At 39.2% G+C, this 13,300-nt stretch overlaps 1 protein-coding gene across 2 annotated transcripts in view; it reads right to left on the minus strand.

Annotated features, from left to right (window-relative positions):
• Positions 1 to 13,300, minus strand: part of LOC148372175 (poliovirus receptor homolog) — a 234,246-nt gene that overhangs the window by 93,946 nt on the left and 127,000 nt on the right. For both annotated transcript variants that reach the window (XM_088326788.1, XM_088326787.1), the window contains exon 6: positions 11,431 to 11,579. In XM_088326788.1, coding sequence (XP_088182914.1) covers positions 11,431 to 11,579 — 149 coding nt within the window. The remainder of the gene's footprint in view (positions 1 to 11,430; positions 11,580 to 13,300) is intronic.

The raw sequence follows: 13,300 nt of genomic DNA on the forward strand, positions 1-13,300 counted from the left end.
ATTACTGTAATTCAAATTAAAATGATATACAAGCCCTTCCCAAATTAAAATCATACTGTGTTCACTTCTATGCAGAAATAAAGACAATTAATAAATATGCATGATTACACCCAAAAGTTGTGTGTTATTTTGAAAATCAGTTGCTAACCAAAACAGCAGCACCCGAAAAAGGAAAAAAAAAATCCAATATGTTTAACGGATTAGGTTTCGTTAGCCTCTCAAGAGACCAACATAGGTTTATATAAACTAAATAAGGACCCGTGCAGGATGGAAGTAATATTTTCTGAGAGGCGACTTGGGAATTGAAGATAAGTGGACACCATGGAATAAAATATTTCTGCATCAGTGGAAGAAGAAGCTAGCTTAGCTATATTTCTTTCCTTATTCACTCTCCTCCACTCCAGTTATTCCTTGCCGGCAGTGCTAAACATGGCGGTTCACACACACGAAAGCGACAGTTATCCCCCGGCGGCCACTGGCGAAAAGAACACGAGAAATCCATTATCACCTCGGGCTCCGAGGAGCGCTTCTGCGAAGCTCTCCCCAAAAAACAATATGGCGCTCACTTCAATCAGAGGAGTCAAAAGTCTGCTGCCAAATTCCCTTAAATAGAGAATGAGCCCTTCAGACAAAGTCCTTAGATAATTAACTGGAACTCTTATTGTGAGGTCTGGCGAGCCAATGCTAACGCAAGGTTTTTTTACGGAGAACCTGCTAAGCCTTGAAGGGAGGAGGCTGCAAAGAATATACAGTACTTGGGCTAGCCAGCAATTTAGGGTAATTACAGTAGATACAGCAACTCCACCTATGACGCTTTCAACTTACGGTGCTAAATATCAATTTCCAACCACTCTATACGTGATTTTTCCCACTATACGATAAATTATTTTGCAAGCACAAAAAAAATATAAGATCAAAACTTTAAAGAGCTTCTGAGATTCATATCTACTATAGGTGGATATTTAAAATGCCGGACTGCTATTTAGTTTTGGTCATACCTTCATGAAAATGGAGACATGTTTTAGGAGGAACTTCTTCCCACAATTCCTTTCTCTTCATCCAGTTGAGAATGTTGCTTGTTTTGATAAGACTTTACAAATGATTAAAAAAACTATTTATTGGATACGGGTCCCATGGTTTGCACTGCTGCTAAAAGGATTAAATAAAAATACATTCCTTGGTGAAGGGCATTCAGAGCAGGTTGGACATTCTTATTATACAGTTTCTCTCCCTGTTCTCCTTGCAAGTTTAAAATCCATTGACTAATTTTCTCCTTATTTTGAGTGTCTACTCAACTTTAAACTTATCACTGTGTCCCAGAGGTTCTTCGCTAATTAGAATAAGCGTCTGTCCCCCTCTAAACCTCCTATCCACTTTGCGATCCCAACCTCAGAATGGATTAATTTTGTATCCTGTATAACACAAATAACAGCTGGTGGCCCACACCAGGGCCTGTAAACCACGGAGGAAAACCCTTGTATAAAATGTGGTTTATACTACACTTGTTAATACTACAGCTGCAAATTTTCTTCTCAGCACCACAACCTAACCGCAGCATTCTAGCCCGTCTCGGTTTCAAGTTTTCAGCGCGCTTCTCTAGTCATCTCAAAAGTCTTGTTGCAAATCCTTGAGCGGATGTCGTTTTCTGGAGACAACACTTGAAAGATTTAACAACGGCGTGTAAGAGAGTCGTCAGGGGCTCCCTGTGCAGGCGCTCTGCGGACACCTTCTAACAAGGCGGCCATCCTATTAGGATAAGTAGGTTAGGAGGAGGCGGCATGCTACGAACACAAGCTGTTGCCTGAACTGCTAGAAAAATATTTATGCAGTGTTAACATGGGTTGGAGCCAAAATGTATGCAAACACGTAGAAAAAAATATCAATATTTGAACCGTATGGCAGCCAAATTGGTCATTAAATGTGGTGGGAGCTTATAGCACAAAATTACAAAGGTTTCAATGTTGTTAATGTTGTTAACACCAGGCTTTACATGAATGTAAGTGGTTACGAGACTCCTTAATTTTATTCGGACATGGTTGATCTCAAATCCTCAATTAAGCTTGAAAACTGAAACATTAGATTTTTGTCCCCAAAAAAAACCCTCCAAAATTTGCACTCCACTAATATAATACATTTCCAAAAATGTCAGATTTTTTAAATCTAGTTTAGGTGCAGCTCTTTTGTTTAGCAACTGATTTGTAACACAACTTTTGGGGGTAATCATTCGTCTATTATTCAATGTCTTTATTCCTGCATATAGTTGAGCGATATCATATTAGATGGAGGACTTAAACAAGATGGTTTCAAAAAATGGAAGCATTGTTTGATCGTGTCTGAACCTTTTCTGTACCAGCAATTGCTGACTAGAATTGAACGTTTATTTTTGCTAAGGCAGCTGCAAGCTACATTAGCGAATGCTGTAACTTCAGTGGCTAGATTGACTTTAACAACTAGGATCATTTTAGCTGCCAAATAATTTAGCAGGTAGTTCCCGTTGCACAGCCCTCAACTACTAATGCTAATATTGAGGATGTGACAACTAGCTGCTAATGCTAGTGTATTTTCATTAACGCTAAACCATGCAAATTTTGATTAAAACATTGCACCATCTAAATTCCATCGTGTCCAATTCTTTGATACATTTCATAGGCTGGACACCCACAGAGATCCCAAGGCTCTTTGTATATCTTTTTCGGGATATCGCGGGCATCTTAAAAACGGCTAAGAAGGTCTAATCCAAACTCACTCACAAATGTACGTGTTCGTGGGGACTGTAGGCACATTTGGCTAAGGAGAGAAAGCAAAACGGGTAAGAGAACGGTAATAAATAGAAAAGCAGCTGAGGAGCCACTAGCCTCTGCAGACAAGCCTGAGCAAGCATTTGGAGCCATCATACCTGCACTTGGACATCATCATCTATAACCTGCTGCATTGGTCAAGATCCTACGGTAGAAAGCTGTCAACTGGACATTCTTTTATTACCTATATTTCATCTTGATGATGACTGTGTATTGTCTGTTGATGCTCTTGCAACATCCATTGTAGTTTTGGTGTGGCCCCTTCTCAAGGTTTTCTCATGCTAAAGTTTTTCCTTGGCATCATGTAGGTTTCAAAACAAGGGATGTTGTAATGGTGGTCTGTGCTGCTCTTTGAAACTTTTTGTGATTAAAGGCTATACAAATAAATATGACTCGACTACAAACACACACACAAAAAAAACTTTCCCTTCCGCATAGTAAGCCAGCACAGCCACTCTGGAGTGCCTAGTAGCAGGTTGTATGACCGATACACTACTTAATCTGAACATTCCATACTTTTCAAAAAAATCGCAGAACCCAAAAAGCAGCCGTGTCAGGTCCGATCACAATCTCCAAGCGACCGAAAGTAATCCGAGCGACGGAGTGGAAGTAAGCTTTCCAAAAGACGACGTTCATCACCGAGCCAGGCCTCACCTACGGCATGGCCGGGAAACGTTCGCTGTCAAGCATGTTATCGAACAAGTCGGTTTATGTAGCAGCGCTAATGGGTCGGTCGGATTCCGCAGGCAGACTTGGCTTCACCGGGCTCGTTTCTTAATAACGCTCGCATGGTCGGAGACGCCGAGTCGGACCGGAACCTGCCTGGAGGAGGAAGAGGCTTCGACCGTCTTTCAAATTAAGAGGACGTCTATTTGCGAAACAGCTCCAAGCCTTGCTGATAATTGGTCGAGGTCAAGTGAACTTTTTATTTATCTATTTTTTGAGTCACCACTGTGCAGACTCAGACTGAGCATATTCAGAGGCAGGGGAGGACTGAGGGAGGGACGAGTGATAAAGGAATAGAGACCACTAAGCTGTGATTATGGAAGAGGGGGGTAAAGATAGCAGGAAGGAGCAAACACTGCGGGACTGCATTCGTGATCCGATTATTTGGTGGGCAATACAAGTCAGGTCGGCCATAGAACCAGTCATTCGTGCTAACATGCTAACAGTTATTCACGGTGAGTATCTGCAGTATTAGAGGGCTTCTACGCCGTAGGACTTTTAACATATCCAGTACCATTAAAAAGGATGAATAATACATTATTATATTGTTCATGAAAATTATTGCTAAATTGTCATTACTACTGTTATTGATCCCACTAAGACTAATGATGCATACCCGCCAACACTGCTCTACGTGTTAGACAACTGATTTTCACCCCTTAAAATGTGTCCTGTTCTGGTGCAGATTTTTTTCAAAAATCACATTTATAGTAAATGAAGGTGAATGAACAACTCCGATGTCTCGCCGCGTGTTCTTTTCCTTGACCAGACAGAGTATTCAGACTTTGAAAAAAATAGAGGTGGAGAGAAGCAATGCAGATGAGGACATTTATTACAAAGTTTCAAAATAAAGATAAAACAGAGTGCATTGAAATTTGTTCATGCAAAATGGAAAAAACAAGAAACATGCTCACCAGGGAACTCGCATTATAAGATAAAGAAAAGTCTTAATGAAGAGACTTGTTGAAACTGCACACAGCTGGATTTTGAAGGTTGTAAGGGTGGAGGACATTGCTGGGTAGGTACTGATATGGAAGAAGACACAAAGTAAATACTTCACTCAAAAATGTGGATGAACATAAGTGTATTTATAACAACTAAATGAATGATATGATTATCAAAATAATGCTGTGATAATCAAATAAACTTAATATAGTTGGAAAACCCATTTAATTTCCTTCATAATCGACTAGAGGCATTAAATTATAATGGAAATTAGCTTCAGTAATGTCTACGGACGCTTGTAAATTGTCTCTGGAGTAACATTCATACTTGATATAAGTAAACAAAAACAAAAACAAAAAACTCAATCGATTAGTCTGATATCCTGGAGAATTGAGCCATCCCCAACCGTTAGCTGCTAATAGCTAGCTAATGAGTAAATCCACTGCTGTCAAACATGACAGTACAAAGTAAACAAATCAAATTGAAACTATCTGACTCTTGACTGGTTAGAAAGAGCCTTTTCTCTAAAGTTTTTATGTGTATTTTGCAACATAATAAAATGGAATTTGATGTGTTTCACCCCATTTTGGTGAAGAGCATGTGAGTCAAATCATGCGATCGCACGGCATGATTACGGCCGGCGTGCCCGCCCGCCTCGCCACTTAAAGTCAGGCTCTGACGGCGTCCTCGCCTTTGATTGCACACTCACGGCGAGTCATTTGGCGACCTCGCTCTTCAAACCCAGCCCCCATGTCAAGTCAAATAGCATCCATTCCATCTTTCTGCTCCCGGTGCAAATCCAGGTCTCATCAAGTCTCACTTTCAACACACGCCGTCTCTCATCTTTGCGCTGTTAAGTAAGACAAAAAAAAAAGGAAAAGAAGAAGAAGTGGGAAATAGGCGGAGGAGGAAAAAGACAGCAGAGCGAAATTGCATCAACTTGAACCAATACTCAAAGAGAGGGCCAAAAAGAGGTGGGGAAAAGTAGAAAAGTGAAACACGGGGACAATACGACTATTTTAGAGAGAGAGAGAAAGAGAAAGTGAATGAGAAATAAAGACAAAGATAGAAAAAAATAAAGAGATGGTGAGAAAGAGACAAAAAGAGAGAGAGAGAGGAGGGAGAGAAAAAAAAATTCAAAAGACAGATCGAAAAAGCGATCCGAATGGAGATCAAGGGAGTTAGAGATCGAGATAGCGATCAACAGAGATATCAAGATAAAGAGACAGTGGAATCAAGAACATTTCTCTATGGAATTGTAGATGTTTTTGGCCCAGCTTTACAGCATTTTCCCCTCAACATCAAGAAAAAATAATTTCACGAGCCAAAAAAAAACGTATAAAATTTAACTTCGCAGTGTTCAGGTAAATGACAAGTTTCGTCTCTAAGATGCATGTCTGCTATTGGTCGGCAACATAAAATACGAGTCTGTTCTTAGTTTGCGTCGTAACATAGCAAAAATGGTTGAATGAGATAAAAACGTAATGCCTGTCAATACGTCATCTATAGCACTAGTTGTTCACTGGTTAGGACTATGTATCGACGCTCCCACTACCGCGGCCCGGGTTCATGTCCTGTTGGCATCTAATGTTTTGCAATTGTGGTCTACGGTATTTTTGACAGATCGACCATTGCACAAATACGTTAAAAGCACGTGTAATAAGCGCACACCCAAACTTTGAGTTCTTTTTTTGGGGTTTAAAAAAATGGTTATACACGGATAAGACAGAAAAAGAAGCAATGAGGCGACGAAAGGCAAGGAAGCAAGACAGAAGAGCGATACTGCATCATCTTTAGCCCAACACTTTGAGAGAAGGCAAAAAAGGAGTGAGAAAAATGCAGAAAGCAAAATACGGGGATAATACTGTACGTCTTTTTTTATGGATAGGATATATAGAGAGTGGGAAGCGGGTGGTGAAATGGCGAGGAAAGCAGCCAACAGCTCAGGCAGCAAAGGGTGACTGATCCGCTCAGAGAGGCTTGGAGACAAGACAGACACACGCTATGTAGCCACGGATAGCACATTGGGGAAGTGGGGAGGAAATCGCTCTGCAGATAGGACGCCGTGGCACAAAACTCCCGGGGGACTTTCAAATGCCTTCAGCATAACCAACCACCAACCCCCCCACACACACCCTCTCTCTCTCTACAGGCACGGATTCATCCTGCTGTACACTTTCCGACTCCTCAGTCCATAAAAAGCTCCAATCATGCTGGCCTGGAATCTTACCGTATTATCCACACTACAAGGCGCAACAGATTATAAGGTGCACCCCCCCCCCAGAAAAAAACGGCTTTTGTCATATATTTTTTACATAATGTGCACCGGACTATGAGGCGCATGAATTTGAAGTTACAGTAAGAGCTTTGATGTGTACAGGTACATATTATTGCAATGACTTAGTATGTTCCACTGAACTAAATCACAAAACATTGTATTCAATGTATATCAAACCAGAGTTGTAGCTGTGAGTGTTAGTGTTGGGCAGATCGATCCAAAAAATGATAGTTTGTCCTGGGATGGATGCTTCACCACTCCACCAATTTCCTCAAAGTTCCGCTTTTTCATGTTGATAGCGCAGCCCTTCTTTCTCTCACACAGCGGTGTCAGCTTTCTATAGGTTTATGCATGATAGGCACATTTTTAGCACCGTTACCTACCTGCCCTGCTACGCAGAAGAAGGCTAAATGTAACCTTTGATAGAAATTTGTCTTTTTTTTTCTCCCAGACTCAGAAATTTAGGGCGGGCTTGATTAAATCACACAACGAGCTGTGGTCAAGCCAAATGTTTGTCATGTCAGGTCTGATGCCATGTTGTATGTAATCTGTACCGCTGGTGGTCTAGTGGTCAAGTGCCAGCACTTGTGGTAAAGTGCCACACTCTGATTGCCATTACTTTGGTTCGATTCCTGTTGCACACAATGTTTTGCAAAATAAAGTTAGCGATGTAGATTGATTTATTCAATCATTGCACAATCATTGCCTGAACACAGTATTACCGCAAAACCTTGTGTGGTAACGCATACCTATAATTACTGTATGCATTTCCAATTTTGTCTGCATTATTCTGAAATATATACTGGAATATAAGGCACATTGGCCAAATTGGCGTTTTCAGAAGCACTTTATAGTCCTGAAAATAATGTTCCTTTACTTTTTTACACCTACCCTCGCTTGTAAAACTCACAGCAGGCGAGAAGGCCTGTGCGACACGGTACCCCCCCACGGAACAAAAAGGTCCCACAGGAAGAGTGACGCACGCTGTGATGCCATATGCGGGGAAAGGCAGGCGAAGAACTAAATAAGGAGGGTGGCTCATGCAAAACTTAGAAAATAAATAAATAAAAGGCACTTGCTCCTTCCTCCGTGTCAGCTGTTAAGTAGGCTGGAGAGGAGGGGGTGGCGCTTATTTAATGACATGTTGAGAAAAAGTCTAAGAGCAGCCAGGAACCTCTGTATATGAGAATAGATGAAAAAATTCCCCCCCACACAGTTGACTGTAAGCGCACTGAATACACAGAATGAAAAAAAAATGACACCCACTGTGTATAAAAATAAAACATGCCTTGTTTTGAAAACACTGCTTGCGTGATGCTCTTTATGTATCTCCTGTTTCTTTGTATTTCATGGTAGAACATTTAAAAGCCTATTTAAAGTTTTTTTTTTTTTTTTCGGTTTAAAAACGGTATGGTTACTTCCATAGTTTATGATGTTTGTTTTTATTGTAATAAAATTAAAACTGCATGCAAAATAAAGCTTTACAAAAAAATTAATGACGAATTACGTTTTTTTCACACAAAGCAGCTAACAGTAACAAAAGTGGCTAGCGCCAGGTCATAGCCTGAAGCCGAGTGGCTAATATGAGTGACTAGAGAAAAAAACAGTGGGGAAAATAGTAAAAGGTGCCTGAATCATGGGATTCATTGACATTCACTTGCATGTCAACCCATGAAAGGCGAGTGACAATAAAGGACTAAGTTGGCACAGCAAACAAAATAGGGTCTAGCAGCAAACAATAGCCTGCATCTAACAATAGTGGCTAGAGATGCCTGATTCATGAAAAACAGGGTCATTCGCATTCATGACTAGCTGTGAAATGCAAAACGAAGTAGGAGCAGCTAGCAATAACAAAAGCAGCAAGCGGCGTGGCATAACCTGCATTCAAGTGGCTAACAGTTTTGGCTAGAGAACAAAATCATGGGGAAAAAGTTAACTGAAGAATGAGGCAAGCTTTATGTGCACAGAGCAGCTAACAATGACAATACTGGCTAGGCATAGCGTGTAGCCATTTAAGTAATATGAGTAACTAAAGAAGGAAACAGTGGAAAAATGTAAAAGATACCTGAATGACAAGACTTGGAGACTATCACATGCTAGGCTCAAGCTATGTGCAGCAAGTGGCCATTAAGGTCTAAAAGCAACACTGGGACAAGCTAACTTAGCAAAACGGTCAATTGGGCCTCCGCTGTTGTAAGAGAAACTCGTCAAACATGTCAGCTTCTCAAAGCTGTGTAGTAGAATTAGTCATTTTAAACCTAAAATCATTTTTGTGAGATGGTATATGTGTCAATGTTTTATTTCAGTGAACGAAGTAGGTATAATACGCTAAGGGTCACCATACAATACACACTGGCGCTTTAACTCTCAATTTTGTTCAAAGTGAAATCTTTTTTTAGTTCCAGCAAGAAACCACACGAGAGAGTTTCCACGACGATGGCTCATTTGCTCGACTTGACCCTCTCCTGTAATCACCGACGTCTAAGAACAAACAGCGTTTTACCCCTCTTCCTTTTTTTTTGATCATGAAGTCAAGTTCACATTAAAGGAAAAAAAGTGTTGGCGAAGAGAAACGTTGTTCTCTGGAACGCTAATGGGAGGAAAATGGTGTCGATGATGAAGCGCTCTTCAAGGAGGGCGCGTCCTTGATTAAAAGTAGGACACATGAGATATGCACACATGCATCCACGGAGCGAGCAGCTGGGCCACGCAACCTCTCAGTACATTATAGAAAGCGTGTATGTGAGCCCACATAAAAGCAGACTTCACTGTGTGATGAAAGTCCGATGAAGTGCTTTTCCTTGTGATACGATTTATTTCCCCTACTTAAAACGCTGCATAGAGCAGTGTTTCTTGAACTTTTTGGAGCCAAGGCAAACTTTTTGTCATTAAAAAAATCTTGAGGCGCAGTCAGTCAAAAATGTTTAAAAATAAATTCCCGGCACTGGTTTCATGTTTTCTTTTTAATCTTAAATCCTAATTTTTGCCTAAATTGGGAGTATAAAGTTTTTCAGATTACAAGGTGTCAAAAAAATGTATACTCATTTTAATACACTTATAAACTCATTCAGTGTCATTACGTATGAATAAGTTTTCGAAAGCATTGTCCGTGAGTGCCAATACGTAAAAACACATTTATTTTATTAAACAAATATAAAATGTTTGGTGAAGCTGATCAGAAAGTATCAAGCCTCTGGTAATTATTTCAGTACGAAAAAAATCACCATGCTATGGCAGGAGTGGATCAGATCTTCGTCCATACATCTAAGGAGCCCTGAATTTCTACTGTTGCTCTCTGTATCAGCCAAAAGAGTGTGTGTGGTCGCCCCCACGTGGCAAGCAGGCATACTAAGGCGGTGTGGTAATTGAACAGAACTTATTTCAGAAAAAAAAGATGACCAAGTCGCATCGTCATTATCTGGTCAGAAGGGATGACGTTTCGCACACGCAAAAGGGAACGCAATCGCCATGGTGACTGAAAAAAATCAGATGCTGAATAGTTCTTGCAAAGTTTATGCATAGGTTCAGTGTTCTTGCAATAAAATGTTAGTTTGCAAGCATAGTGTTCTGTGTTTATGGAAAACATTGTTTGGATATTGGAGGTATCACAAATTTAAAAAAAAGCACCCAAGTGAAAGTTCTTTCCTTCTTTCAAAACTTTCCATTTGTAAAAAAAAAAATGCTCTCTACAAAGTTTTAGACTCGGAAATCAATAAATGAAAAGGATGTTTACAGTGAGATGTTGCCACAAAAGTAAATCTGTGAATTATTAAAAAAAAAAGGTAATTGATAAATGTGACAATCTTTTTCTTTTTTTCAACAAATATAACCTTACATTATAAGACTTTCGAAAATTGGATTTAAGACATGTTGATGCCAATAAGGCCCTTATTTTTACGTCAGCATTGAAGAGTAACTAGCCATTCAATTTCATTTGATTTTGGAGTAAGAATGGGGAATACTGGGCTTAAATTTGTACAAAAAATAATGAATTATTCTGAAATCATTCTGTAAATGTGGAAAATAAAGCTACCTACTGATATATATGACTTACAGTTACTAACCACTGGAAAAAAGCAAAGATATTAGATCATTTTTTCAGTCTTTAATATTGGAAACCTGAAAAGCAGATTTCACAGGATGCCAGTTTATTATTTTGACTACTCTTGTGCACTAGTGTTTATTGTTCTGACCATTTGAACTGTTCACATCATTGTCACTATCGGCCAATTGCTGTTCTTCCATATCCATGTCTCTTAGGGTAGATCTGCTTTTGTAACCTAGGAAAGGTAATACAAAGAAAGGGCTCTGGTGAAGGCCTTCAGAACAGGTTGGAATTTTCTATTGGAAATTTGGACTCCTCAGTTTGCCTTTAAAATTTTAAATCCAGTGATGTCTTTTTTTATTTTAAGTGTCTACTAAACTTTAAATGTAGCAATACTGAACAGTAGGATGCTTTGTTTTTGTTTTGCAAAGATGAATTAGGGCAATTCACAGCAGCACTATAGACTAGGTCTCACACCACACTGTTTGAAGATCATCCGGAATAGAGCATGATGGAAAGAAGCGCTCTGATTCATTCATGATTGGAAAATGGCAATGAATACAACTTTTGCATCAATATCTACCATTTCTCCTGAACATACAAGCGCGCTAGAAGAAAAAAACTAAAAATGAACTGACCTCTGACGTAGGCGGTGACCTGGTCCCTGCCGACACCGACGCGGTTTTTGACCTCGCAGACAAAAGTTGTGTTGACGGCCTCGTCCACTTTCAAAACCTTTAATTGGTTGTCTTTGACTTGCACCGTGTCCGGCATCCCTCCGGCCATGCTGTAGAGAAGGCAGCATAACATTCAAAATCATTATTTACCACTTTATGATTTTCTATAGAAATAAATAAAAGACAGTCACACTTTCTTTTACAAATCTAAATAGCAGCTTCCATTGTGAATGTCACTGAAAAGAAATAGTGTCCAAATTCATTGACATTCAAACATTAAATATTTTTAATTTTGGTATTTGGAATGTAATTCCTTAAGAGTGTAGGTTAAGTAAAAAAAAGGTCTAAGTCAGTGGTCTCAAACACAGAGTTCATACACCTTTTTCATTAACAAATTCAATCACTTTCAAAGTCAATTTCCCAATTTTCATTAAAAAAAGAATCTGGTGTGAATTATGTAAAGTGTAGAGCCACAAATATATCTGTGATTTACATGGGCATTTATCAAGACATGATTTTAAGATTTTGAGTAAATCACAAATATATTTGTTTTTCAGCCAATTCTCTCCCTATACAGGCGTTGGGTAAAAATGACAGTAATATAGAAAGATAGATAGATACTTTATTCCCATTCCAATTTACCATAGGTAAATGGTACCTTGTTTTTTTGCATGAACCATAGTAAATGTTTATAATTGATACATAACCCTTGTACAAATACAAATTTCAAAGTGCAATGTTTAGATGTAACATGCACCTATCCTCTTTGGCGCGACCCACAGGGGGAGATGACGCTTCATAGGACAATTCCATACAAACTAATGCCAGCTGCAGTCAAACATAAAAGTAGAAGAAATGCAATGGCAACGCTAAGCCACTGGAGAGCAATGTAGCATCTTAAAGCAGACTTGTTGAGAAATGGGGCAACCATTTCAAGCATTTATAAGAAATTCTCCCAAAATCCTAGTGTTTTATTGGGTTAAATATGTTTGTCGCGTTGACAATGGTTAGAAAAACACCATTTGGCGGTCTTAGCCTCATCATACGTTACAGAAGTAAAATGTAATAATAAATATTTTGCAAGAAGCCATGGTCATAACAGTTTATGTTCAGAAAACTAAGGGCAAAAAGACACATTAAAAACTGAAGGATAATATTCTTAATTTATACATAGTGGTTTGAATAATGTATTCATTTTGTTATTGATTCTCAATTAGTTTTATTTTTGAAGCCTACTTAGTACAGAAAAATGATTTTGTAAGTACATATTTTAGAAGAAGGTTACTGTATTTTTAAATCAAGGCTTTTCCTAATAGAAAACCTCATGCGCCAAACCTAATTGAGTTAGAGAACCCTGGTCTAAGTCCGTGGATTCTAGCCATTCAACAATAAATAATAAGGTTACCGTATTTTCCGCACTATAGGGCGCACCTAAAAGCCTTTATTTTTTTTCAAAAGCTGATTATGCGCCTTATAATACAGTGCGCCTTATATATGGATCAATATTAAGTTGCAAAGTCTTGCAACTAAGGCAAGCAGCCGCCGACTAGATTTTCCCTCGAAGGCGAAGTAGTCCGCGGTGTATGCTGGGATTTATATACCGGCGTTTCATTTCCTAACCAATGTGTCAATCATCATTACAATTAGTCACTATTGGCTAAAGTTATTCGGAGGTAAAGGGGGCAGATCCTTTTTATCATTTACAGGCTCGCATAGGCTAAAGGAGCGAAACAAAGCCTGCAATTGGCCGAAAAAGATGAATGTGAATCACACGTTGAGTTGCACTACGGCATAGAGAAGACATTTTTTACTATTCTGTATTTGTAAATAT

Source organism: Urocampus carinirostris, chromosome 2, assembly GCF_059441175.1.
Source record: "Urocampus carinirostris isolate Australia breed hairy pipefish chromosome 2, RoL_Ucar_1.0, whole genome shotgun sequence".
NCBI classification, from domain to species: Eukaryota; Metazoa; Chordata; class Actinopteri; order Syngnathiformes; family Syngnathidae; genus Urocampus; species Urocampus carinirostris.